General features: G+C 47.5%; 2 protein-coding genes across 4 annotated transcripts in view; one reads left to right on the forward strand and one right to left on the reverse strand.

The window, feature by feature from the left end:
- Positions 1 to 18,951: 18,951 nt before the first annotated feature.
- FAM72A (family with sequence similarity 72 member A) lies at positions 18,952 to 22,286 on the reverse strand. The gene is made up of 4 exons (XM_065649634.1): positions 22,062 to 22,286; positions 21,141 to 21,218; positions 19,937 to 20,061; positions 18,952 to 19,046 (listed from the first exon to the last, which is right to left on the reverse strand). Exons 1-4 carry the CDS (start codon positions 22,211 to 22,213, stop codon positions 18,952 to 18,954), a joined length of 450 nt encoding a protein of 149 aa, XP_065505706.1. The 5' UTR covers positions 22,214 to 22,286.
- A 466-nt stretch (positions 22,287 to 22,752) lies between these two features.
- Positions 22,753 to 26,204, forward strand: part of SRGAP2 (SLIT-ROBO Rho GTPase activating protein 2) — a 101,818-nt gene continuing 98,366 nt past the window's right edge. For all 3 annotated transcript variants that reach the window (XM_065649279.1, XM_065649280.1, XM_065649281.1), the window contains exons 1-2: positions 22,753 to 22,827; positions 23,749 to 24,312. In XM_065649279.1, the coding sequence (XP_065505351.1) occupies positions 24,246 to 24,312 (67 nt within the window). In that variant the 5' untranslated portion in view covers positions 22,753 to 22,827; positions 23,749 to 24,245. The remainder of the gene's footprint in view (positions 22,828 to 23,748; positions 24,313 to 26,204) is intronic.

Below are 26,204 nucleotides of genomic sequence, written 5' to 3' on the forward strand. Positions count from 1 at the left end.
ACAGAAACTTATAAGGCGTTTTGAGAACAGACTTGACTTTCGCTGGCACCAGTTTGATGTGGAAGCAATTCCCTCAGAGTTCGAGATTTTACTCCAGATTTACCAAAGTTCAGCTGTGGGGAGAACACTTCTGCAAAAGCACTTCGAGGAAAGCGAGGCTAATTCACGAAAGAAAAATGAGCCTTGGAAAACAGAAAATCATTTTCTTTAGAGAGAGAGATAATAGCGGCAGGGAAATTTTTCAAGAAGATGGATTAAAAACTAAACTCATTTTCTTTCATGGGTTTCCTGAACATTTTGACACATCACTGGTATTGCCAGGCTGGATGTGTTGAGCAAAACCGTAGCTGACTTCCCCAGCTTGGGAATTACTTGCTGGTTGGTTTGATGCTCTGGGACACACTGGGAGGTGATGGCCCAGCTGTGCCCAGATGTGCCTGCCCCATCCAGCCCCAGCTGCAGCTCTTTAGCCCATTTCCCATAAGTGGAGCTCTGGGGCAGCAGAGACTGGAGGTGTTGCAAGGTGAGGGGGATGCTGCTGGTTTCTGGTAATGTGTTGTTTTATTTTTTTGTTGTTGGTGGTGTTTTTTTTTTTTTTTTTTTGTGGTTTGTGTCTCCAGTATGGGGAGGATGTTTGTGCTGGGGTCACCCTCATCGTTCAGGGCTCTGTGCTGCTGGTTGCTGCTGCCACAGGGTGACCTGAGCCCTAAAAACACCCTGAAAACTGTTGGCACAAGGTCTGTGCTCCCTCCCTTCCCTCTGGGTGCGATGCTGGGTATGGGGCCACGTAACTGGGTTTCTAAGCTCTTAAAGTTTGGTTTGTCAAGGTAATGCCGTATTACGTAGCTAATTTTTGGCAGCTGGTGGTAACAATACAGCATAAAATGCTGGTTTTATTACCAGCTGGTGTCCTGTGCTCTTTTACGGTGCAGCACAGAGGTTTTGTGATTGCTAAATCACTTGGCGCATCGGCTGGTTACTTTGCTTTGGGGGCAGCTCATTGGTTAAATAACGAAACAAAAAACGTTGGCTTGGGTTTAAATACTGCCTTAGCTCACTTTTCAATGGAAATATTTCATTTGTGGTATGCGATGGCAATAACCTTGTATTGCTCACAGCACAAAGCACACTGAGTCTGTCTTTAGCATTTAATCACTCAAATGCCTTTTGTGGTTCAGGTCAGGAAAAATAAAAAGAGAAGATTTGGTCATGTTGTGCTGGTTCAGATGCTATAAAATTAACGGTGTTGCAACTACTTTATAGCAGCTTGGGATCATCTCCTTGGAAAGACTGAGAGCTGGGAGTTCCTGGTATGTAATGCTGCTTTTAATGCCAACTCTCTGTCAAAATTAAGCCACGAGCAACTTCCACCTCCTGAAAGTATAAACTGTTTGAGTTTTCCAGTTCTTAAAGGCTTCAGGACCTTTAGAAGCTGAACTTGTTCTTGCCACTGACTTAACTCCATCTAGGACTGTCCTTTGTTTTTTCTCATACTTGGGGAATTTGGAAGCTGAATGCTTGATATAATTAATTTTTTTTCTTTTCTTTCCTTGGAATGTTTGTGAAGAATTCTCAGAAAAGTGACCTTGCGGTGCCTGTCTTATTAGGGAAACAAATTTCTCTGCAGCGTGGTCACCAAACAGAGGATGTGATTGCACCCGTTACTGGGGATTTTGCACATTATCCATCCTCATACCATGTGAAACGCCCCAAAATATCAAACTGTCTCTAAATGAACGCCTGGTTCAACACTTGCGCTGTGACTCCCGTTACCCTTCGGAGGGAGAGAACTCCGCTGTATAATTGTGCAGCGCTATCTGTCGTACAGCTCTGGGAGCTAAAGACAGGAGCCTCTATAATTTTAAGGTAATTATAAGACAGATGTGTCAGTCAGTCTCCCCTTTTCCTCCCTCCTTTCCCTCTTTCAGCTTTGCTTTTGCCATTTAATTAATTAAAATAATTAATTTTAAAATTTAAAAAAAAAAATAATTAAACTTCTGATCCTGTTTAATATTAGAGAGCGTGTCTGGGCGCATAAATACACTAAACACGTGGCAAATGCCCCAAAGTGGTGCCGGTCGGGAGCACTGCCGGGCAGAACAAGCAGGTTTGATTTTAATGGAAAAATCCATGTGAAGCTGCGAAAATCGGCAAGCAGAATAACAAAAGCTGACAGCGCTGTGTTTAATAGTTAAACTTTAAAGCATCAGGGCTTAAAAACGTGGCCTCCAACATAAACCTGGGGGGCTGAGCCGCTGTCCCTGGGGACGCGGCGTCCGAGCTGCGGCTCAGCCCAGCTTGCAGCCGATGACACTGTTCCAGTTTACTTTTTCCCCCTTGTTTTGACCCGTATGTGTGGAAACACTCTGCTTGAGTAGAGGCAACTGCCAGAGGAAAAAATTGAAGCTACAGGCATCTTCCAGATGACAAATGACTTGCTTATCATCCTTCTGCTCTCCCTGTTGGTTCCTTCTATAGCCAGGGATGTTTAAAGACTTTGGTAACTGCGAAATGCTTCAATTTCCCACTCCCTCGTGTCCTTTTGCTATTATTGTCATTAGCATTTAAAAAGCAGACACAGCCAGAGCATTTGCAACCTTAACACCAACAACAATAATGATAAATATTACATTTCAAGGCTGGAAATAAATGGCTTTTTCTTGTTCTCTCCTGACAGGCTGCTGTGGATAAAATAGGTGTCTGTTAGCTCTGGTGTGGACAGACGGACGAGCCGGTGAGCAGGTGATGGGGACAGGACTATTTGCCTGGGTCACAAGTCCCACCAAGGAAGCAACGACACCATGGCCAGGCTGGAAAAGGTATTTTAGGTCCTGCATTTTGCTTTAGACAGTGGAGATCTGAGCTGTGCATGGGGTTTTCAGGCCCTACAGCCTATTGAAATCAGATGTTTCCAGCATCAGCAGCTGAAATTGGGGTTGCAATAGTGTCCCTGGGCACGGGGATGCTGGAGGCACCTTGTGCTCTGGAGGGGGACGAGCACTTCTGCTCCTCCCCTCCTCCCTCCCCTTTGCTGTGGACAAAGAAGAGCCACAAAATTTAAGACATGTTTGATTTAAAACCTCAATACAGGGGGAAGTGAACGAGAACCTTGCCCTGACCTCAGACCCGCTTTGTCTGCTATTCTGCTCCTTGCCTGATGAAAACGCTGCCGCTATTCAGAAGCCGTTGCCTTCCAGGTAAGAGAGGCGTCAATCAGGATTGTGAAAGGAGAGGAGCGGCTGTTTCAGGACAATTTATTAGAAGACAATGAATAATGGGGAAAAGATCTGCAGTGATCTGTACTCTCCCCACTAAAGCAAAGTTCAAGGGTTCATGATTAAAGGTGGTTCTTGCCTATTTGACAGTCAGGCCCAGGTTATGCCCAAATACAGGGAAACTCATCTGGGATTGTGTGAGACCATTTCCCGACAACTTACCAGCACTGGGTTCAGCTTCTATTGTTCAGTTAAAACACCGGCTATTTCTTACATGTCTTGCCCTTGTTCCCTGCAAAAGCTCCCGGACTGTCAACCTGAAGGACTTTAAGACACTGAGAGACAAGTTCACAGAATCAAGATTTGGCCTCTAGAAACGCTGCTATCAGATGTGCTGCTTCTCCTAAGCTGTTTGAGCAGATTTCCTTTTTTTTTTTTTTTTTTTTTCCCCTGCCTTTCTGTGTATGTAGAGGACAAAATAAACCCAATTAAAGCGCATTATTGCAGTTTCGCTAGCGGTTCAGCTCAACAAGCTTAACCCACCAGAAGTGCTAGTGGAATTGCTACCTTCAGCTTGCACGAAATGTGGGTCTTTCCACCTTCCCCCCCCCCGCATTAGTGTGTGAAAATCTCCTACAAAACGTAGCTCGAAGGGTCTGTCTCCTCCCTGCGCTGCAGTTCCTGCAAACGAAGCAGAAAGCCGTGCTCGAAATAGGCTGTTTGCTCCTCCTCGTGGTGCGGCCGTGGGCAGAAGGTCCTCGTAGTGTTGGTGGGGCTGGGGTGCGGGCTGCGTTTGGCAGTTTTCGCTGTAGCTCTCGGTCCCGGGGTGTCCGTGGTTGGTTACGGTGCTGGGGTGATTCCCGCTGCCGCAGGAATTGCCAGGGTGGGGGTCCAGACGTGGAGGCTGGAGGGAGCGCGAGGACGATGCTCAGCCGGGATCTGCTCTGGCTGTGAACTGGGGGAGCAGGCTGTACTGGTGTGAACTGGGAGAACAGCAGCAGGGGGTTCGGTGAGAGGTGACAGCCCCCCTGCTCTGCCCAAGGCTGCGCTGGCGCCATCGCCGCTGCCGCGGCTGCTCTGGAAACGGGCGCCAGCTTTGCGGGCTTGCACGAGCGGCGAGTCCTTCCCTTGCTGCTTCATCAACACCCACCCAGAGCCTCTTTGTCCTTCGCTTAGGACAAGAGTGGTTAATCCTCCAGCTGCTCTCGGGTCGGTCCTGTGGCGGGCGGTGCAGCGGGACGGGAGCCCTTGGGGCGGCATTAATGCTGGTTAATCCTCTCCCGATGCGAGGAGTCTGAGCAGAAGGTGATAAGGTACCCGCTGCACACGATGTACTGCCGGGCTGGGAGGCGGGTGCCTGGGGTCAGGGTGGGCAGCCCAGACCTGTTACCAGCAGCGCCGAGGTGAAATAACCGGCAGGGATCGCGTGACGCTGGTCGGGCTCTGCGGGACGTGTTCTGCGCCCGACAGAGCCTTGTTGTCCCTGCTCTGTTCTGTGTGGGTTTGGAGACCCCACGGGCACCCTTTTCCAGCGTCTGGGGTGGTGAATGGATGCTTGATGCAGTGAGAATTTAGGATTATGCCAAAATTTCTTCCTGGAAAGGGCTGTGGGGCATTGGAACAGGCTGCCCAGGGCAGTGCTGGAGTCACCATCCCTGGAGGGGTCGGACAGACGGACATGAGGTTCTCAGGGACGTGGTTTTGAGGCGGACTTGGCAATGTGAGTTTAACAGTTGGACTCGATGCTAAAGCTCTTTTCCAACTAAAATCATTCTATGATTCTAATGTTAGAAACAGAGGCGGGTGTGTTTGTCGTCAAACTCCATGCTCCTGTAGTCAAGGGATCATCCAACTCAATGGGAAATCAGGTTTATACCTCCCAGGGATCCTTAGATAAACACCTGGATATTCTTCTGCATCTCAATTTGTATTTTTTTAACCTGAAGTTCAACCTCTGACTCCTTTTGGGCTCTTGTGAAGAACTGGCAGAAATTGGTATTTTTGGCCTACAAAGTAGGAAGGTTGTCCACCTGTTTTTGAAGAGGTCTTTGTAGACCACGATTTCTCTGGGGAGACAGCAGTTGTGATTAAAAATGGTGGGTTGCTTTGAAGGCAAAACCAACAACCTAGAGCTCTTATAAAAGCAACTCGTCTCACTTCGTACTGACTGCGCAATAAGCTATTCAAGCAGTGCAGAATAGAAATTATTCTGCCCCCTCCTCAGAAATTGATTTTAAGAAGTATCTGACTTGGTGCCTCTAAGTGCCTGATAATGGCAAATGAAGGTAAGAGCCATGGCAGGAGTGTAATTCTTATTTTTCAGGCAGATCATAGATTGAAAGGATTATGTTAGTTGCGGGCCGGGTTAGTCTGTGCGGTCTGGTTTGTGTTCCTCCGAAGAGCCCCGTTGAACAGCACCAGACAATGGCTTTGTCTCCCGCTTTTCCCTGCGTATTCAGCGCTAATTGCTACGGCATCTCTTAAAAGCTGTTTTCACATGCATTCGCACAACAGATTTGAAAGGCCGTGAGCACGTACTCGGCGCTGCTGCAAATGGGAAATGTCGCCCCGTGTTTCAGAATAATGGCATTTTGGAACCTGCCAAGTGCGTAGTTTTGTCACTTACAATTCAGATGATCTGTGGACCGGTATTTTTGGCTGTAGTGGATTATCGCTCGTCATGGAAGCAAAGCACCGGCTGTAGTGAGAGCCTGCTGGTAGGGAAACCACAGACTGAAATCAATGCCTTTCTGCAGTGGCTTGTACGTTATCTCCCTGTCTCGCCGAGCTGCTGTCGTCTAGAAAACGAACCAAATTAACATGCAGGTCAAGCATCAAGGGGTGATTTATTTTCTTTAGAGTTTCTGTGTGGGTATTGTGGTAGCGACAACACAATAATTACACGTGAACACAATAATTACATGTGTTCCACGGCCCGCCTTGGGGGAGCTCCCAGGCTGAGTGGGTGAGCGTGGGGAGTTACGGAGCGTGTTTAACGCGGGGGCTTGGAAGGGAAGATGATTTCTTTTTTTTGGTGTGCGTCGACTATTTGAGGGTTTACAGGCTGTTGTTTGGAAAAAAACAAACTAAAAAAAATGAGAGCGCGCATGCTCTGATTGTAGTCGTTGTTTCCAAATTAGATGGGGATTTGTGCACGTGATTCTGCCCTGGGCCTTTCAAAGCCCTGTGTTTGCTTGTGTTTGGCAAATAGTCTGCGCCTGGTTAGATCTGAGGAGTTTTTGCGTTACTATCGAGCACCAAAGGGAGATCCCCACCGAGTTTGGGGCTGGCACGTTCTGTGGCCGCAACCCAGAGGGTTCTTGGCTCTCCTCGCATCATTCATATCAATTCAGGCCATCGAATCCCACCCTGAGGCTTAACGGAGCATCGCGCCTGTCACACCTCGGTGAGAGCAAGCGCAGCCTCGACGAGGGCGCGGATTTACAGCTAACTGTTGGATTAAGGTGAAATGTGAAAATCACCGCTAAACCCCTCGCGTTTGGCCAAGCGAGGCAAGGAGGCTGGAACCTGCCCCGATGCCTCACGGCTCCGGCGTCGCTTCGACGGTGAGACTTAATTAAATTACCGTCAAAGTCCTCCAAAGCTAATTGAGAAAGGATTATCCTAGGAGGAAACCAGAGACGCAGAGGTGGAGGAGCAGCTCCCTGGTGTGACCTGTGCACGTCGCTTCAGCGGGTGACGAACCAGCTGCCGTTTTCCGTCCTGGTGATTTGTGTGTAACAGAATCCTCTGCTGGTCCCCCAGCCAGGCTGGGCTCCCGTCAAACTCTCGGATTGACTAAGAACCTCTTGGGAAACCCGGCCCTGAGACATCGACCGGACGCCTGGGCAGCGCGGTGGTTGTTGGGGGAATTACAACGCCGGGTGATTTCTGCAGCAGCGATAGATAACACGCTTGCTCTCGCCCGCGCGCATCGGCGCGAAGCGCAGGAGCAGCCCCTCTGTCTCTAACGGGAGCAAGGGCAGCTTTTCGCCCCGCTCGAGGATAATTCTGCGCCCGAACGTTTCCCTGCAGGACCCGCCAGGGCTCTTCTCGTCCGCCCCGCTTGAGAGACCACATTGAGAATGGAAGAGCAGGAGGAATCGCTTGGGAAGTTACAAAGGTCCCCAGCAACCCCATTCAACTAATATCCCAACTTCTGACAACCGATATCCACTGTCTTGCCCCCAAACGTGTTAATTTTATACATGAGTGAATTTAACGCCGTCATTTAGCTCTGTCTGCTGGCAGGGACTTTGAAGTACAAACTGATTATGCAGGGAACAAGCTGGGAGCTGGTTAATAAGTTCCAACAAAGTGGGTACTGCTGGGAGGCCGTGTTAGATTAAACGTAGAATTTTATTGTTGTTTTGTCTTCAGCTCGGAGACAAATGAAGCAGCAGAGTCTGTCGCCAGAGAGAAAAACACAATGCCAGTGTCGGGAAATATTCTTAAATCCTGATGCTCATGGTTGCCTCCTAACACCACCTCTTTGGGTGACCCCTCAATAGCCGTTTTCTTTCTTTTCGATAGTCTCAAATAGGTAAGGGGTTAATTAATTGGATTCTAATGGCTCTCTACTACCTGTTATTCACTTGGTGGCACTTCTGAGGGAAAACAGCCCGGTAAGTGTGCACCGAACTTCAGCACAAATTCCAAGAGAAGAGGTTTGCCAGCGGGAAGCTAAGTCCAAGCCATCGCCTCCTCCAGGAACGATCTTGGTTTGGCCAGTGAAAAAAAGGAAAGGCAGTTCTGGGATTTTTTGAAGTTATTTGGCGAAAGGCAGGTTTTCCACAGCCGCAGAGTCAAAACACAGCTGCAAAAAGAGTTTTTAAAGTCAATTTAAGAGACTAACAAGGAAAAAAAAAAAAAAAAAAAAAAAAGAAAAAAAAGAAAAAGAAAGAAAAAAAAAAATCATGCTAAGTTTTTGGCTGGGGTGGGGAGGGCGCGTTCCCCCCGCGCTCCAGCAGGGGCGCCGCAGCCCGGCTGCCGCACGGGCTGAAAACCCGACGGAAAACCATCAATCTGGAACAAAAAAAAAAAGATTACGTGAGTGTGTGACACGTGCTTTTATTCCAAGGGGTAAAAAGAAACAAACTTTTACACACAAGTGTATAACGGTCATTATGGCTTTGTAACATTCTGATGGGTTTGAAAAGATTGCGAAGAAAATGTGCCCGAAGGTTTTATAAAAAGCTTTTTGTAGCTCTTGCGCAGCAGCTTTCCCTCCCTGTTTGTCTGCTTGGTGTATTGCAGTTCTGTGTCAGTGCTAAAATGTAATTATTTTAGGCTTCAGTATGCTATCTTGAAATGGTACAGGAGAAAACGGCAGTTACTGCTGTGATCTTGTATTATTTACTACTTACTAAGTTATCTTTTTATACTTGTTATATTCCCAAGTATTTTCTCCTGGCTGCTGTGCTTTGAAGACTATGGTCTTTAAACATGGGATTAACAGACCAAGTGTCTCACGTAGATGAGGTTCTTAGGGACAGCGCTTAGAAACCGATTTGCAATTGGGAGGTTAATGGTTGGACTCGATGATTTTGGTCTTTTCCAACCAAAACAATTTTATGACTCTACAGGATGGGGGGCAGGCACGTATAAAATATTTTACTTCTTATTTTTTTTTTAAAGACACACAGTTCTCGGGTCACTTAACAATGTTGAAGGGGAAGGGTGACTTTTTTCCCCGCTCTGTGCCGCAGGTGAAGCTGCGTCCCGAGCGGATGTTGGTGTTTTCGCCCGGCTCCCCGATGCCACCAGGGTCAGGATTTCTGCAGAAATAAGACTGACCAAGTGCTGTTGCTGCCGTTGCTTTCCCAGCAGTTAATTCCTGGCCAAATCCCTGTTAAATGAGACTGAGGTCTCTGCCCCGAGAATTCCTGCCATGACATTCTTTTGGTTACACATCAGCAGCGAAACATTTTGGAAGCGGTGGGGAAACACTCACCAGTTTAAAGGGGAGATTTGGTTGAGGTTGTTTTGTTTATTTTTGCACATGTGAAATGTCTGGATTTTTTCCTTGTGTCTGGCAGGGAGAGCTGCAGTTCGGGAATATTCATACGCTGATCTCGCTGCCTTCCCTCAAGCTGGTTTTATTCCTATCGTTACTCTACCCATGTATTGCTTTTCTTTCTTTTTTTTTTTCCCTGTTCAGGCTAAGACGAGGATAATCTCTCACATTCTTCAGACTGCAAGGAGAAGGTGCAGAGTTATTTTTGTGGCTGACCAGGCACACGATATGCAGGTGTTGTCCCAATGAGCACATTAACCATGTCTACACAACGCCAGCTCAATTTTTATTTATTTTTTTTTCCCCCCTTTTGCCTTCCTCTGAAGCTTCCGACACAGCCTGTGCCTCCAGGAGGACGTGGCAATGAGAAACAGCAACACAAGCGACGAGTTTCTTTAAAAACACAAAAACCAACAAGTTTCTTTAGGGTTTACCAGCGGTGTTTCGTACCCCGCCGTGTGCCCCCAGGGTGACTCCAGCCTTGCAAATCCCGCTCGGCGTTCTTAGCAGGGCTGATGTTTTTGGCTAGTTGGAGCTTCTGATAAATGTTGGCCCATCTGATTTATTGTCTGACTCGGTTCCCAAGGAGACCACATATGTAGCAGTCTGCGATAAGCGGCTTATAACCTAAAGGTGAATGCCTTAAAATATCAGCGTCCCTTTCTCCGTTTCCGTCGATAGCGAGCTCTTGCTTTTTCCCTGCTATCTTTATTTCGCTCTGTTATCAGAGAATTAAATACTTAGAGTCGTGTTGAGGAGCCTTTCTTGTCTTTAGAATTGGCTGAAGTTGTAAATACAGCTGGATATTCTGTTATCGCTCTTAATGGAAATCTGTCGAGCGTAACGCCGGTGTCTCTTATTCTGTGGCCTGATGAAGGCGTTTGATGTGTGGGGCACAACGTGTGATGGGGATGATCTTCTGGGGACGCTTTTCCTGTGGTACGTTCAGCAGGACGCCGAGCTGTGTGACCTCAGCCCGGGGACACTGTCACCTCCGCTGTCCATCAGCCCCCCGGGAGCAGCCGAGGGGGATCTGCGGAGCAGTGGGGTATCTGGGGGGGCTGGGAAAGGGTCCTTTGGGATCAGCGGACTAGCAGGAAAAAAGAAAATAAAGCGTGAAACACTCGATATTTAACATGAAACAACGACTGTTTCACGTTTAAAAGTGGGGAAAAATAAGGAACTGGATTGTTTTACGAATAAATTTTGAAGGTAGTGGGGGAGGCAGAAAATGGCTTAGAGAATACCAAAAACCTGTTACTAGAGCTTTGGGAGCATGGGGTAGCTATCTGGTGCGATCCTGGCGTACACGTGCATGGTAGGAATAAAGACAGCTGTCTCTGGGCTTGCAATCCACGGCACAGGCACGGATACGAGTTATGTTGGCACAAGCGTCCGCTCCTGCTCGGCTCGGCGTGCCCGGACACCGGAGCAGCCTCCCCACCTCTCCAGAGCCGGAAAGGGTGAGTCTTGTCGACTTTTTATGCACCTTTTTCCCCACCCCGAGCACATTCCAGCTGGCTCAGCCCCTGGGGTCAGTTTGCAAAGGTGTGCACACACCTTGCAGGCTGGATGGGTTCGCCCGACTAAACCCGCACCTCATCCTCGCCCTTCCGCTGCTGTTGCACCCGCTCGGAGGCCACATCTGGCAAACAGCGGCCGCCCTTGTAGGAGCAAAAGGAATGAGATTGGTCGGTGTCCTGCCCAGAGCCTGGCGAGGGTGCCTGTGCCGTGAAATACGGTGCCACGGGGAATATCCCGGGTTGGCTTTATTTGGCGGTGCCGCCGTGGCCCCGGCGACTCCTCAGAGACGTAAAGGGCTGGGATCCCTCCGGGGGGATGTTCTCCTCTCCCTTTCTAGCTGTGGACAGAAGGTGAAAGGCTGAGGGAGCTGCGTCTCTTTAGCTTGGAGAAGAGGAGACTGAGGGGTGACCTCATCAATGTTTATAAATATATCAAGGGTGGGTGTCACGAGGATGGAGCCAGGCTCTTCTGGGTGACAACCAACAGTAAGACAAGGGGCAATGGGTTCAAGCTGGAACACAAGAGGTTCCACTTAAATTTGAGAAGAAACTTCTTCATGGTGAGGGTGCCAGAGCCTGGCCCAGGCTGCCCAGGGAGGTTGTGGAGTCTCCTTCTCTGCAGACATTCCAACCCGCCTGGACACCTTCTGTGTAACCTCAGCTGGGTGTTCCTGCTCCGGCAGGGGGGTTGCACTGGGTGAGCTTTCGAGGTCCCTTCCGACCCCTGACATTCTGGGATTCTGTGATCCTGCGATTCTGTGATTCCGTGATGTCAAAACTTTTGCTTTTGCCTGAAGGGATGTTTCTCCTTAACTCTTCTTAGGCAGAGTTTTGACTCATAAACCAAGCTGAAAGTGCTACGGCATCTTTTGGGAGTTCCCCGCACTGTTGCCTTGTGGTACCGAGTCAGCAAAAGGATAATGATGGTCTCCGGATTTTTCTCCGATCACAGCATCAGCGCTGTCTATGCAATTAGCAACCCAATGCAATAATCATTTAGCCGCAATCAGGACTGATCTGAGCCCTCGCTGGACAGGTGAAGCTTAAGAGACAAGTCTCTAGGCCTGTGCTACGGCATCCAAGCCTGCGTTGGTGTGGAGTTTCTGCTCTTCAAAGCACACGTGTTTCAGCCAAGATATACCTGATGCCTCTTCTCCCTGGGTCATTTGCAACCCAAGCTTGTTTTCAAGGAGTAAATTGGGCCAGCGTGAGTTTTTGCGGGGGAGAGGTGAGTGACAAACAGGGAACCAGTTCTTTCTCCAGCAGAGAAATTTTCAGACCATAATTAAAGTGTCTTCTCCACGCATGTATGTGCATGCACGCACCCAAACACGGCTGGCTTTGATCTCGGCTGGGGAGAATTACAGAGACTGTAAAATCAAAGTTATTCTTAGGGACAGAGCGTGGGGATAACTGCTCTGCTTTCCCTTGGGCTTCGGAAAATGGCAGGTTTGGATCCACCCGGCATTCGAGCGTACGATGAGATGTGGCTGCCTTAAATACCCCAGCAAGGCATGGGGAGGGGAAAGTAACGCGGCGTTGTTGTCAGGGCTGGCAACGTACGCTGCAATTAGTGCCAAGACCATCAGTGCCACGTTTGGAACCGCCTGGCAGGAGCAAGAAGATGCTCAAGTGATGCAGCAAGAGCGACGGGTTGCTATCGAAGTGTTGCTGCTGGCCCAAAGCTGCTTGTTATTTTTTATTATTATTATTATTATTATTATTATTATTATTATTATTATTTTTGTAGTTGACTTACAGCAAATGCTGCTCAATTTGCTGAGAATCTTCCGTCAGAGTGGCACAAAGGTGAGGAGCAATTCAAGTTCATGCATCGCTGGCAGGTTTGTATCAAATCAGAGTGGGGATCCAGCTAATAAGGTAAAAGGTTTCCTATAGTGGCCAGTGCCAGGTGCTTTTAAGCAGTTTTTGAATTTTGATTTCCCATAAGGACTGGAATAAAATGATGGATGTATTCTGCTGAGTCTGTACTTCCAGAGACAGATGACAAAAATTTATTTATCTGAATTTTGAATACTAAGCGACAAAGAAAGTAATTTGGACGTTGGGTAAAATTTGAAGCCGAGTAAAATTCACTTTACAGAGTAAAATTCGTTTCCAGCCTGAGGTCTGATAAAAAGCAGAGGGACACTGTGGAAAGTCTTGTGATGGACCTTTGCACAAGAGCAGATTGCCTCATTTTTTCCAAATATTTTAGGCACTCATTAACATCTGAGCGAGCTCGAGGGTGAATCTGCAGCAGCTTGCACAATCTCCCCTCAAATGTGACCCTGTGCTGCTCCATGTGTATCTTTAACCAAGAATTCTCTGATTTTGCTGGGTTCATTGATCACCCTGTGACAGAACGATTGCAGCTTTCATATTCTGGTGGTCTAAACCCACCTACTCCTCTCTGTCCACTTGCACAGTGATGAATCAAGAGTATAAGCGAATTAGTCAAAGCAAGCGGCTCTAAAGCAGTTTAAACATTCTGTAATTGAAAGGGCCCAAATTCTGCGTCTAGCAGAGTAGCCGAACACATTTTTGCTGGAATACGTGGGTTTCGAAGGTGCATCCTTAATCCTGTTTTGGGTACAGATCCCATCTATGGTGTCTTCAAATGGTTTTGGGTTTACCGTTTCAGGCGCTGGTTTTAATTGAGACCAAAGTCTCTTGAAGAAACTTTCTGGGTACGTTCTGTAACTACAGCGGAAACATTAGACCAGATTCATCCCTTTGCTTTTCCGGGCAGTCTGTCGCTGGAGAGTGGCGTTGGCTCCGAGAGGCGGACAGACGATAGGAAGAGGCAAAACCAGATTAATATTTTAAAAAAAAAGTAATTCCTCTTAGCTTGCTTTCGTGTGCGGAACTCTCAGATGTGCACAGGAGACACAGAACCAGTTTCTCTTTGGTTTTATGTTCCCGTGTAAGAATGAGAGTCCCCAAACACCGGTATTTCTAGCGTTGTCCCTTCTGTTAGTGGAAATTTCCTATTCCAAACCAGGCCATATGCCGGAGCGGGATGAACTAATAAGCTTCTGCCATAGCACAGCAGGGAAGGATCCCAGTGTGGCTGCAGCTACGCTGGAGCAATGCTGGGTTATTTTTAATTAGCACTCCCCTCCAGGAGATAAGTGTAGTCAGAGAAATGCAGAAGATCGAGCCTCTTTTTATCCATCTTGCTTTCTAAGCGCCTGCACGAATTTCTCCATACGCTGACATGCAGATGGCAGCGCCTGAGAGTGCGACGGCGCGAATTTCCCTGGCGTGGCATCCCCCACAGACATCAAGCTGTCAGCGTTCAGATGATATAGGAAGTGAAGAACCGGAGATTTTCTATTTGGCCGGCTTTGTTCCCTGCTGTGTGGTTCGTTGGTTTTGTGGGGTTTTTTGGGATTTTTTTTTTTTTTCGCCCTTGTTGCCATCCAAAACGTGAAGCGTGCTTTCTAATGAGAAATCGATAGAGCGCGGACTCACTCTGTTAAGCTCGTGTCACACGCGCGAGGTGACAAGAGGCGCTGCAGACAGCAACGCCGCTAAAATGTCCCCCTGGCTAAAACCCGCTGGGAAATGCGGATGCTTTTTCAGAGCGTGGCCTAGTTGATATTTCCTGATGAGAAGAGGGGATCTCGGGTGGTGCGTCAGCAACTTGGAGTTAACGTCGCGGATGTTCAAGGCAGGCATCCTGCTTTTCTCTCGACATTTTTGCAGACTGCATAAACTGAAGAGCACATCTTGCAGTTCTGTGAATGCTGTATCTATAGAGGTTTGGAATAACCTGCTTGCTCTGGAGGCTTTTTATGGGTACTTGGCTAGAGGCTGTATGTTCTTTGTATGCTAGAGCAAGAGAAAAACCTAATAATGCAGTAGAAACACTGACACAGAGGAGGATCTTTCCTTGAAGCAGATGTTTGAGGATGTAACTGGAAGAGCTGCATCTATTCATAGACTTGCAAATTCCTGTTGGAATAGGAAAAAGTGACCCAGAGCTTCAGGAACGGGCTCAGCCCAGTTCTCTGCTGTAGTCTTGGGATTAAGGAGTCTCCGTTCCAGGTTTGCACAGGTCGGGCTTTACCTGTGGTCTCTGATAGAGCCGATGGTGCCGTTCCCTCCCCATCCGCTGGTGATTTGTTTACAGAACAAGTTCCCAGAGCCGACACGTCCCTCTGCTCGTAGTTTCTTGCACAATAGGTACCCGGAGCTGTTATACTATACCAGCCTGTAGACACTCCCTTAATCCAAACAGCAGCGCACAAAGGCTGTTGACTCGGGCCGTGCACGGTTCCTTGGGGCACGCTTTCAGAGACCGCACAGGCTGCGAACGTCGTAAAATATGTAACGATGACTTCTCGCGAGAAAGTAATCGGGTGATTTGTAATAAATGAACATTTTACTTGACTTTACGAAGCATGCCAGCTCTTGCATGCCAGAGAGAAGAGCAGAAAATAAGACACTTTAGTAATTTCTGTCTCTTGTCACAGGAGTCTTCCTCAGATTGCAAGCCTGGTTCTGTCCCAGGAGAGGTGACCCATCTGTCCTCTGGCTCGAAGCGGACGAGCTGCATTCCAGCCTGGGCAAGAAGAGACTTTCCAGTTGAACTTCCCTCCATAGTCAACATATCGGTGTGTACTGATAGGGATCCTGCGCTGAGTTGCGCTGCAGGAGGATGCTCACCGCGGTCCATGCTGCTCACTTGGCATCCTGGAGCTGGCTGCAGTTTAATGGAAAAAGAATTCTTGACTGTTTGTCATTGTGTAACACCATTCGTCCCAAAGTGCTTTACAAACAGAAGATTATGATTAGGCATTAATCTGTACTGGAATAATGACGAATATTTACATATGCTTTTTCCTGTAAGACTTATTTAATATTAAGGGGAATAAATTTCTCTCATCTCTTTCTTGCTATGACTTTCTCCTACCTCCCTAGCTAGTGTCATGCATTGCAGACTATGCACTGTGGGAAAGAAAATGATTGCCTATCAACGGCGGCATGATTACACAGGGCCCTGTGATTTAAAAATCGAATCAAAGTTATTTATCCTCAGTGGCTTTTGGAATTCTGCTTTCAAAGGTTTTCATCCAAACAAGGCTGTGCCCCTGAACCTACAAGTCTGAATTACACAATATTTTACAGCTGCAGAGCTGCTGGAAGGGGCCGGGTACACGGTGTGACCGACACGGGTGCAATATCAGGGGCGTTAGGGCTGGTGACATCGGTTCCAGCTGTGCATTAGGGCTGGTGGCATCGGTTCCAGCTGTGCATTAGGGCTGGTGGCATCGGTTCCAGCTGTGCATTAGGGCTGGTGACATCGGTTCCAGCTGTGCATTAGGGCTGGTGGCATCGGTTCCAGCTGTGCGGTTGGTGCCAGGAGACTTGGGCAGTCTTGCAGAATCTCTGACTTCGAGTCTAAAATTTAAGACCCTTTGCCTGGTATTCAGTTCTGTCTGAATAAAACCAGATCTAAATAGAGGCACTGCAGTTCTTTATGGTAATTATTCGCCTTGTGCACCTTAATGAGCAGAAGAGAAAAGCCTTAGGACTCGGTTCTTGTTTTTCAGCTTTGCGTTCTGCTCTTGGCCTTGTTGGCTGCGCAGCAAAGATCACGTAAAATTTTGCCGTAAGATCCTTACCAAAGATAAGAACAGCTGCCCAGCTTTTCTGCATCAAACTGACCGTATCGGGAAGTTGAATCCTGCTGTCGTATTAATTCTGGAGGTTCTCTCAATGTTCAATGCTATTATACCTGATGCCTCACAACCATCTCCTTCCAGATGGTTCACAACAGATCCCAGGGCTGGGCTACAACAGATCTTGTGTGTCCAAGAGTACAGAGAAAACAAAAAAACCCCACGGAGACCTGAGTTGTTTCTTTAGAAGCAAAACTTTGGGTGGAGCAAAGTACTTGGGAGTGTTTTGTGCCAGCTGTTTGGTGTCGGATAAATCTATTAACCTGGAAAATGTTTCCCTACACAGGGTGATCCTTGGAAACTGAACCCAAAATATTGGGGCCCTGTGAATAGGGAGCAGCAGCTTTACCGTAAACTGCTTAGTTAGTTCTGTCTTAGTTTCAGATTAGACATGATTAGTTTGTTTGGCAACGCTCTTGACAGCTGGAGCAGTAGGTGATGTTTGTTTGCTTTGTATATAATACTCACAACTGCTTTATCAAAAAAAAAAGGGCTGAACTTAGTTAAAAGTTGGCTCGTTTTTAATTTCAAGCTGATGCCTGGCTGAGGTGAACTAGCTCAAACAGGCCTGTGTGATTAAAGTAGAACTTCCAGTTCTGTATGTACAGACAGACAGGGAGCAAAACCAGAATTATTGACCTGATGTGAAGAAATTCTAGTTGTCTGCTCCTCCGCGGGAGAACGGCTCCTCAGTCGCCACTCGGAATTGTGAAGATGGTAAATGGCAAGTGTTGAACTTAGAACAAAGCAGAATCCTGAGACTTTGTTTTGAAATGTTGTACCGCTTATCCAAAACGAATCGGATGTATTTCTGGTTCGTGAACCCTATTGGAAAAACCGTTGAGTGAGATGTCACCTTGCCAGCTTAATGCTGTATTCACAACATGATGAAATTCACGCAGCACACAGAAAACTGGCCAAAAATGGGATGTTGTGTTATAGAAGAGTTAACTGACTAAATACCTCTCGGGTGGAGAAACTGTCAGGTTTGTCAACCTAAAAGGGAGGTTCGTTTTTCTTCCTTTTTTTTTTTTTAATCTCTAAAACTCGTAGTAAGGACCTCATTATTCAAGTAGTTTAATACAAGATGTACAAGCTTCTCTTTCATTGTTTTGATAATCTGATATCATCACGCATCCATATTTATTACAGGCCAGAGGACTACGTAGTCCAAAACTTTTATTTAATGAGCAGACATAACACAGGAAATCAAACCAAGACATACACATACATATATATACACCAATATACATTTAAACAGTGCAGAAGAGGTAGTACCATTAATTAGGAAATACTTAACATGCAGTAAAAATACTGAGGCAATCCAGATCTGCCCTCATTGCACCTCTTCAAAGTATCACAAGAGGCTTTAGAGTGATTTGTTCAGCATCCATCCAAAATTAAAAACGCACTCTGGAAGTGCTGGAAGGCACTCTGTTCTCTTACATGATTGTACCTCGAATTTTCTCAAGGTCATCCTTCAGGTGACCATCTGAAGGGGACAGTATTTAGTTCATAAGTTAAATCTATGGCTGTAACAAGTTCGATAATGAGCTTTGAATCCATCCCTCCTCACAGGAACCAGATTGTCTGTACGCTTCAGGATGTCAGGTTAGGCATGAACACCAAATATTTAACCGGATCTCTTTTTTTTCCTCTAAGACCACCTAATTGGATGACTGAGTTCTGTTTTGGATGGATGCCTACCTTATAAAAGGGAAAAAAAAGAAATCTCACAGAACTGGATGGATTTTATTGTTGAGCTTAATAAAAACTCCACTGTGGTCTTGAAGTTATATTAGACATCAAGTAATTTTAGTATTAAGGTTTTGTCAGGGAAAAAAAAAAAAAAAAGAACTCAATCTTTACATGATCCTAAAAGTACTGAAAGCTGAAGAGGGGCAGATTCTGAGACAGCTCCCGATTTGTGTTCAGGAGCATCCAGCATGAGAACAAACTGTGAAAAGCAGGAGAGCCAGGTCATACAGCCAAAGCTCCGAGACTTTAAGCCACTTGGTCAGCAATTCTCTGTACTCAGAAGCTCTGGGCAACGCTCTGTGTGATCACAAAAGCAGAGCTCTTTCAGAAATTCATTAGCGAGACTGAATATTTTTTAGATTTTTAAGCTGTACTTGCAGCAACTGAGAGACTTTGCTCTGTGAATACTGTTTGAGGAAAGAAGAAAAAGTACAGTAAAGGATTATCAACCGTTGAGACATAAACGTGAAAACAAATCAAGGTTAGACCTCGATAAAAACACCTTCTGTCCTCATTTCCAGACCTAACCAAGATGTGTCTTTAGTCAGAAGATATACATCGAGCAGATGCAAGAGTCTAAGGCAGGCTACAGTGAAAGAGGAAGGTGATACCTTCCTTTTTTTAGGATTATTTTCCAGATTTCTTGTATTGTTTAAGGTCTGATGGGCCAGTAGGGAAAAAAAAAAATCCAAACCAAACAGTAACCTAACGAATGTAGGGAAGATACTGTAGTATCTTGTAGATAACATTTATCTGATATACTCCTCCTCAGAGATGCAGGACGTATCTTCATCTGCGCTTTCTTCCAAATCTGGCAAGTTGCCCCAGAGTAATACATTGACACCTGGTGGGAAGGAGGGAAGATGACAGAGAAGGTAAAAAAAACCTCCCTTTTTTTTGGATTGTGACCTTATTTTTAGGTTGCACAACGGTCTGTTTTCAGAGAAAATAACTGATCATTGCAAAACCTGGTAAGTCGTGTTCATGATGAATATATACAGACTATTGCCTATTTTTCTCCCGAAGTGTTGTTTTATAGCACAGTTGAAAGAAGTCCCTGCCCACAGATGTATTTATACATCTAATTCATGTAGCTACTGATCAGCCCCTCATGGCTGATTTATTTGTAAAGGCATTGATTTGAAACACAGGTGACACTGAAAGGCTTAGACAAGAAGTTCCTCCCATCTGCGAGGAGAAATGATTTGTCAGAACGCTGCGCACTCCTGAGGACTCCAGGCAAATTACGCAAGACACTTGGCATCCGAGCAGCACCTGGCTGAAAAAAACCGCCTAGAAATGAGCTGTAACTTCAGCGGGAGCTGGTGAGGACTCAGTTATACAGGGTCAAAGTGCCAACATGACTCACCCAAAGAGAGTGCCCGTTGGCCAGCTGCCTAATAGCACAGCAGAGCTCTACGTTCTGCTAGAAATAGCAGCTGGAGGCTGTGTTTATACTGGTTATTGCTTCAGAAAATCCTGACTTCTGTCCACAAAAGCAGGAGGTTAAATTTTCTGCTGAAGATAAATTCCCACTTAGAAATGTTCATTTGCAAAGTAGCTACAACTGCCTCCCCCGAAGTAGTTTGTGAGATTAGCACTGCAGTAACACTTTCCTCGTGCCTCCATATGTTACACTCCCTCCATATGCTTTAACTATATTGAGATGCTTCATTAGGAGGAGTTGGAATTCAAGATTTTAGGGGAAGAGAAAGAAATGTTTGTGTTCCTTACCAGAGGAGTCTAGTCTGTTGATGCCGAAGACCGCTTGGCTGTGGAACATCCAGAAGTGGCCGTTGTTACAGGAGAGCAGGCAGGGTTTGCAGGGGGAAATAACATGATAACCCACGACGTTACCGCTGGAAAGAGACATAATGAGTAACACAAGTGCCTGATGGAAAGATAAAATTGTTGGGTTTTCTAGCTCAAACTAATGTTAAGTAGCCACAGTACCAGACCATTATGTAGTGGCCATACTTTGATGAAGTCAAGGAAACTTACTTAAACAAGCATCTTAAATATTTAGGGAACATCTGTCAGGAGTTACAGAATATCTAAGTTCTAGATCTTTGGCATAGAGAAGTATTTAGTAACCTAAATTGTGTAATCCAGAGTAGTTTACATGCCAACAAATGGTGGTATATTTTATTTTTTGGAAGGCTGATGATTCCATCGGAATCAATGTAGAAGTTCCTCAAACACATAAAACCCATCTGTGCACGGGAGAGTATCAGCAGGAGGAGGAACGAGACTGAGAGCACCAAAGGCTTTACCTGCTCTCCTAGGCTGAAATCTAGAACAATCATTTTTCTACTTTCTCAGTCATGTGCTCTGGTGAGATATTTCTGCTTCTCTCCTTCTGTCTAAAAAATAAAATACCATGTTCCTATCACAACCCCCCCACCGTTTAAATCTGAACGAGGTAAAAGTCTTGATTATGAAGCCGAAAGGATTGTTTCAACTGCGAGCTATTTGAGAGTTGTTTTTACTCTTAAATACCAGGCATAATAAAGAGGATAAAAGAACTCCAAGAACTTTAGCGACAGCGTGTTCCATCTGTTAGCAACAACTAGATCTGCCAAGAGGATGTTCTATTAATTAGAATATGAGTAACTACTTCTTACTGCGGCCTTATTCGCACGATTATCTCAGTGTTGAAGCAGACATTTAATCAGGCAGGTGGCACACAAGCTTTTCTGTACGCTCAGACTGCTGACAAGGTTGTCACATTTCCGCTTGGGACTCACACAGAAACAGGCTGGCAGCCGTGCCCAGAAGTAGGGGCTGAGTTTCTATCAAGCGGCATTAAATTTGAAACGGAGTCGGCAATCTGCTCGTTCATCCCGTAACCCTCGCGCTGCAGCTGTCTCCAGTGAGAGGGTTAAATGCTGTTGTGCGTGTTTGAGGAGGCGTTAGTGCCATTGAATGGAGTTCTTACCACTTCAAACACGCGATGTTCTTCAGTTTGCATTTGCAGGTTTCCGTAAAATAGCAACTTCCGATGAAGTCAACAGTTCTAGATGGGAAGAAAGTAAAAGTACAGTTTAGATGTGGCTACGATTACAATTGTAATGCTTTGATAATACAGGCTGGAAGTCACAACCAAGTGATGTCACCATTACAGTTTGATTACAACTGTCATGTTTTGATAATACAGCTCTGAAGTCACAACAAAATGATGTCATAATTAAAATCTTATGTGTATTTTTTTTTTTTGAACTTTCCCAAGAGCAGCAATTCCTTTTTCCCCATCAGGTACCAGCCATACCCATATGGAAACGGAAAGAGATGCACGAGACCGCAGAACGACAGCTTAAAGGCCAGGACATTTAAAACCCAACCTTTGATTTCTTATCTCTTCTTTTTAAACCCATACTTTCTTATTAACATGTTATTTTGCAATCTTATTTCCTTAGCATTTAAATATTGCTCTGGGAAAGCAACACACAGCCGGAGTCATCCTGCAACCAGTGCGAGATCAGGTTGGTTCTGTTTACAGGGGTTTATTTCAAATTCTAATCTTTGCTTGAGGAAGGAGCTGGAGCTGCTCTCCGAGAGCAAATCTCACTAAGAGATTAAATTAGACTTTTGATTTGCCCGACAAGGAGCAGCCTCCCTTTTGCCGGGGTTTCCCCAGGGCAGGTGGAGCTGGAAACGGTTGACCCGTGCGGTTTGGGGCCGTTTTCCCGGTGACAGGAGGTTTTGAGGGGGGGGGTTAAGGGAACCGGCCGGTGAGGCCCTGAGGCCCTGGGGCGCACAGGCTGCAGCAGCCGGGCCGCCCGTACGAGGCCTCGGGGCTGTCGCCGTGTCCCGCCGGAGGGTCCCCGCGGGTCCAGCCGCCCTCAGGCCCGGCGCTTACCCCGAGGGCGGGATGTCGGTGGAGTAGAGGTCGGTGTCGGTGTCTGCCAGCAGCGCGGCCTTCATCCCCCGCGAGCTCAGCACCTGCCGGCAGAAGCGGCAGCACAGCACGGCCACGCTCCGGTCCTCGAAGGTGCAGCTGCTGGCGGACATGGCGGGCGGGCGGGCGGGCGCCCCCGGTCCGGTCCGGCCCCGCCGCTGCGTCCCCCGGGCCCCGGCCCGGCCCGGCCCGTCCGCGCAAATGACCACGCTCCCACCTGTCAGTTTGAATTCCCGACCGCAGCCTCCCATTGGGCGCGGGAGGCCCCGCCCGGCCAATCTGATTGGTGGAGAGCAGGGGAGGGGCGCACCCCCTCCCTGCTGGCCGTTGGAGGAGGCGGGTGGCACCACCCCTACTGGCTGGGTATTGGTGGAGGGGCACGCCTTGCTTTGCTTCTATTGGCCAGCCCGGCGGTCTTTCTGCATGACTCGCCCCGCCCCTGCGCAGTCCTTTGGGGCGGAGCCTTCTACGCTCCGCCGGGCCCCGCCCACTCCATCCTGGAGGGGCGGTGCTACGGGTGCCAAGCGGCGGGAAAGCGGGTGGGCCCAGCTGAGAGTTGGAGCGGTCTGGTTGGCCGGGGCGCTCGTCGCTCTTGCCCATCGCTCTCCGCCGATTGGTCGGACCGAGCGGAGGGGCGGGGCGGCGGCGGGCCGGTGAGGGGGACCGGGTGGCGGGCGCCAGCGGCCGGAGGACGCCCGGCTGCGGGAGGCGGCTCCGCAGCGCCCAGGTAATCGCCCCGCCCGGCCGCCGGGCCCCCTCCCCTCCGCTGCCGACCCGCCGGGGGGCCGCGGGCAGCCCCCGCCGGCCGGCCCCGCCGCCTCCCGTGAGCGCGGCCCTGAGGCGGGGCGCGGGGCCGCGTCCCTCAGCCCCGGTTTCCCCCCGGGACCCCCCCCCGCTTCCTCTCCCCGCCGCCCTCATTGTTCTTCCCGGGCGGGATGCGGATCCGGCGGGTGCCGTGTTTATTTATTTTTTCCTCCTATAGGCGCATCTTCCGCGGGGGCTGCAGCCTCGTCCCCTCCCTTCCCCGAAAAAACGGGGCTGGGGGAAAAATAATAATTAAAAAAAAAAAAAAAAAGAAGGGAGAAAAGTTGTGTCTCGCCGCCCGCGGTTCCCGCTGCCTCGCACATGCCGGGTTGCGGTGCCCCGGCAGCGGGCGGCTCTGCCCCTGGTGCCCCGGAAAAAAAAAAAAAAAAAAAGAAAAATAATTAAAAAAAAAAAAAAAAGCCCCGGAGCTGCCGAAGGAAAAGCCGCGGGTGGAGCCGCTCCGGCGGGGCTGGTGCGCCCGGGAGCTCCGGGGCCGGTCCCGCGGTGCGGCCGCGGCGGGAGATGCTGCAGCCCGGCCGGGTCCGGCGGCCCGAGCCGCGTTCCGGCTGCCGGAGCAGCGCTGGCTGGTCCCCCCTCCCTCCATCCCCCCTCCATCCCCTGGGGACCCCGCTTTCCCGACGAGCCCCTTCTCCCCGCACGGGGCTTGGCTCCCCCGGTTACCTGCCCGCTCCGCAATTCCCACATGCTGTTCCTTAAAGGACAATTTGCAATGTCAGGGCGGGTTTTCCTTTCGATCGCAAATTTTGGCTGCGCATCTGGCAACTGCTGGCTGCAAGCTCTAATTTTCTAAATATATCTCTATATATTGTTTTTGCATTTGCAGGCAAGCAAACCAAAGGGAGCGGCTTCTTGTCCTCTGCTTTCTGCTCTCGTCGGGGATTTGATTTGCATCATCTCTGAGCCCATTTGAAAAAAAAAAAAAAAAGAAAAAGGCAAACCAAACCCACACAAAACATGTTGTGCGGAAGGACTTCCACTCCCTGGCTGTGCTATTAACGTTAGAAATCAGGAAGAGCCTTTGGGGGCTGCAGGATCTCGCTAGGCTGATGCTGCTGCTAAAGGTTTTGGTGCAGGGAGACAAAACTGCTGTCTCTACCATCCACTGATCTCTTAACATCTGCATTTTGCTGCTGCCGTGCTCCGTCTCACACCCTCTCTCCATGGACTGATTTTTTTTTTTTTTTTTTCTTCTTCTTCCCTTTTTGTGGGGGGAAGGACAAGCGGAAAATCAAGGCGTCGCATCGAGAGGAGCAAAATTGCATTTGTGTCTTGTGTTCGGGTGGGTCTGTTTGGAGGTTAATCTTTTTTGGAAAAGAAAACATGACGTCGCCAGCAAAATTCAAAAAGGATAAGGAGATCATAGCTGAATATGACACTCAAGTTAAAGGTATGGATGGTTTTTATTTTCATCTCTTTCGCTAGTGTAGCCCTGACTTGCAATTGTAGGAGTTTGCAGTGGATGTTTGGGTGGGGAAGGGGGAAATCGCTTGCAGATTGCCTGGAATTTGCAGGGCTTTTTCATAATACAATGCTGGATCGGGTTTGCAATGCTTTTTCTCGTCCCCGTGGGGTAGGTTCCTACTGTGGTAATGCTGTTTTAAGGTATCACGGTAAGGGCTTTTTTACAGAATGTAAAAAAAGAAAATCTTTGAGTTCCGAGAGATCCATCTTTTTCTGTCTGCTGTTTTAAAATATGGCTTTGCAGTTGAAATATGAGAGCCGGTTAATTGCTTTTTAATCCTCCTCCTATCATGGGAATCTCTTAAAAATCTGTGTAGTGTCAGAAGAGCATATTTGCACTGGCAGCAATGGGGGCTGTGCCGAGGGTCCCTGTAAAGCTGGTTGTGCTGGAAAGTTCCATTATTCAGGATTTTGCTCTTGGTGAGTCCATAATATTCCTGCCTGGTTTTCCTCACCGTTGTTGAGCGTAACACCTTAAGGCTGCAGTGCGTGTGGGTGTATGCACACACATCTAGATGCATACATATAGAAATGAATAAAACTAAGGCATCAGCGTTACTCTCATCGCCATAACGAAGGCAATAAAGAGTCAGACGCATATTTGCAGTGATCGTGTGAGTGTTCTGCAGAATTCAGTTGGCTGGGTTTCAGGCTATCATGTGCCCTAGGTAAAAAAATTAAAAAATTAAAAAAAGGAGGATGGTGCAATGTCTATTTAGGTGCTTATTTTTGGAGAGGTTTCAGCATAAAGCTTATTTCAAAAGAGAATTATGGTTTGTGTGTGGCTGGATGTATCGGTGTTAGGAGTTGTGAGATTTAGTGATTTATCTAATTGGTTAAAACTTGCTTGGTGTGCTGGCAGCATGCAGGAAGGATGGACCGCAGGCGAGGTTGATTGAGTTAAATCAATGCGATTTTAAAAAAGTGTGATTTGAAGCTGAGTAGGAAACCTAGATTAAAACTGACAATTAAAATATTGTTTTGCAATTATGTGCTTGGTTCTTTTTCCTCCTGGGCGGGCAGCTCACTGCCAATCATTAAAACATGTTGTCCTACAAGATGCTCATCCTACACTGACCCTAATACTCTGTACCTACAAGTAGTTTTGCCATTTATGTTAAAAATGCTGACCTGAGCAAATATAAAGCTGGGTAGGATATTATTTTGATTCTTTCCTTAATTTTTGGGGGGTCTTACAATTAAAAATTGAGAAGTGCGTGTTTCTTTTTTACTAGTTTAGTTTCTATTCCTGTTTTCTAGCCGTCTTTGGAAATGGGAATTGAATCCGTGTAAAATTAGAGGCTTAAATGTTCTTTCATTATTTACCCCATCAAAGTGTGCGTGACAGATGCAAGCTCGTAGTCACAATATTTGGGAATTGGACACAATGATGAGAAACAAGGCTTTAGAATTTGTGAAGTGCATCTTCTCAGCTCTCAGTTTTTTCATGCATTAGAAAAGAAAATAAGTTTTTTCCCTTCCTTTTCAAAAAAAAGACCAACAAGATGGGTAAGATGGAAATGAGCTTTTCCTGGGTACAGAGACCGTCACTGCTGAGACTCAGCTCATCTCCTCAGGTGCTTATGTCAATTCAACCTGTAAATGTGGTCCCAAAAGTGAATTGTTGTTGTGGCATATGGATTATTTTTATTGCTTTTTACCTTATAAAATGCTCCTGTCTTAAATACATGAGGTTAAGAGGACCTGAGCTGTGTCCGTGGATCAGGAAGAGCTGGGAGAAGGGGGCAGCGCCAACTTTGGGGATGTTCATCCCTTGCTCAGTTGGACTTTCGCTGCACGATGGGCCACGCAGCTCAA

Source organism: Caloenas nicobarica, chromosome 21 (genome assembly GCF_036013445.1).
Source record: "Caloenas nicobarica isolate bCalNic1 chromosome 21, bCalNic1.hap1, whole genome shotgun sequence".
Lineage (NCBI taxonomy): Eukaryota > Metazoa > Chordata > Aves > Columbiformes > Columbidae > Caloenas > Caloenas nicobarica.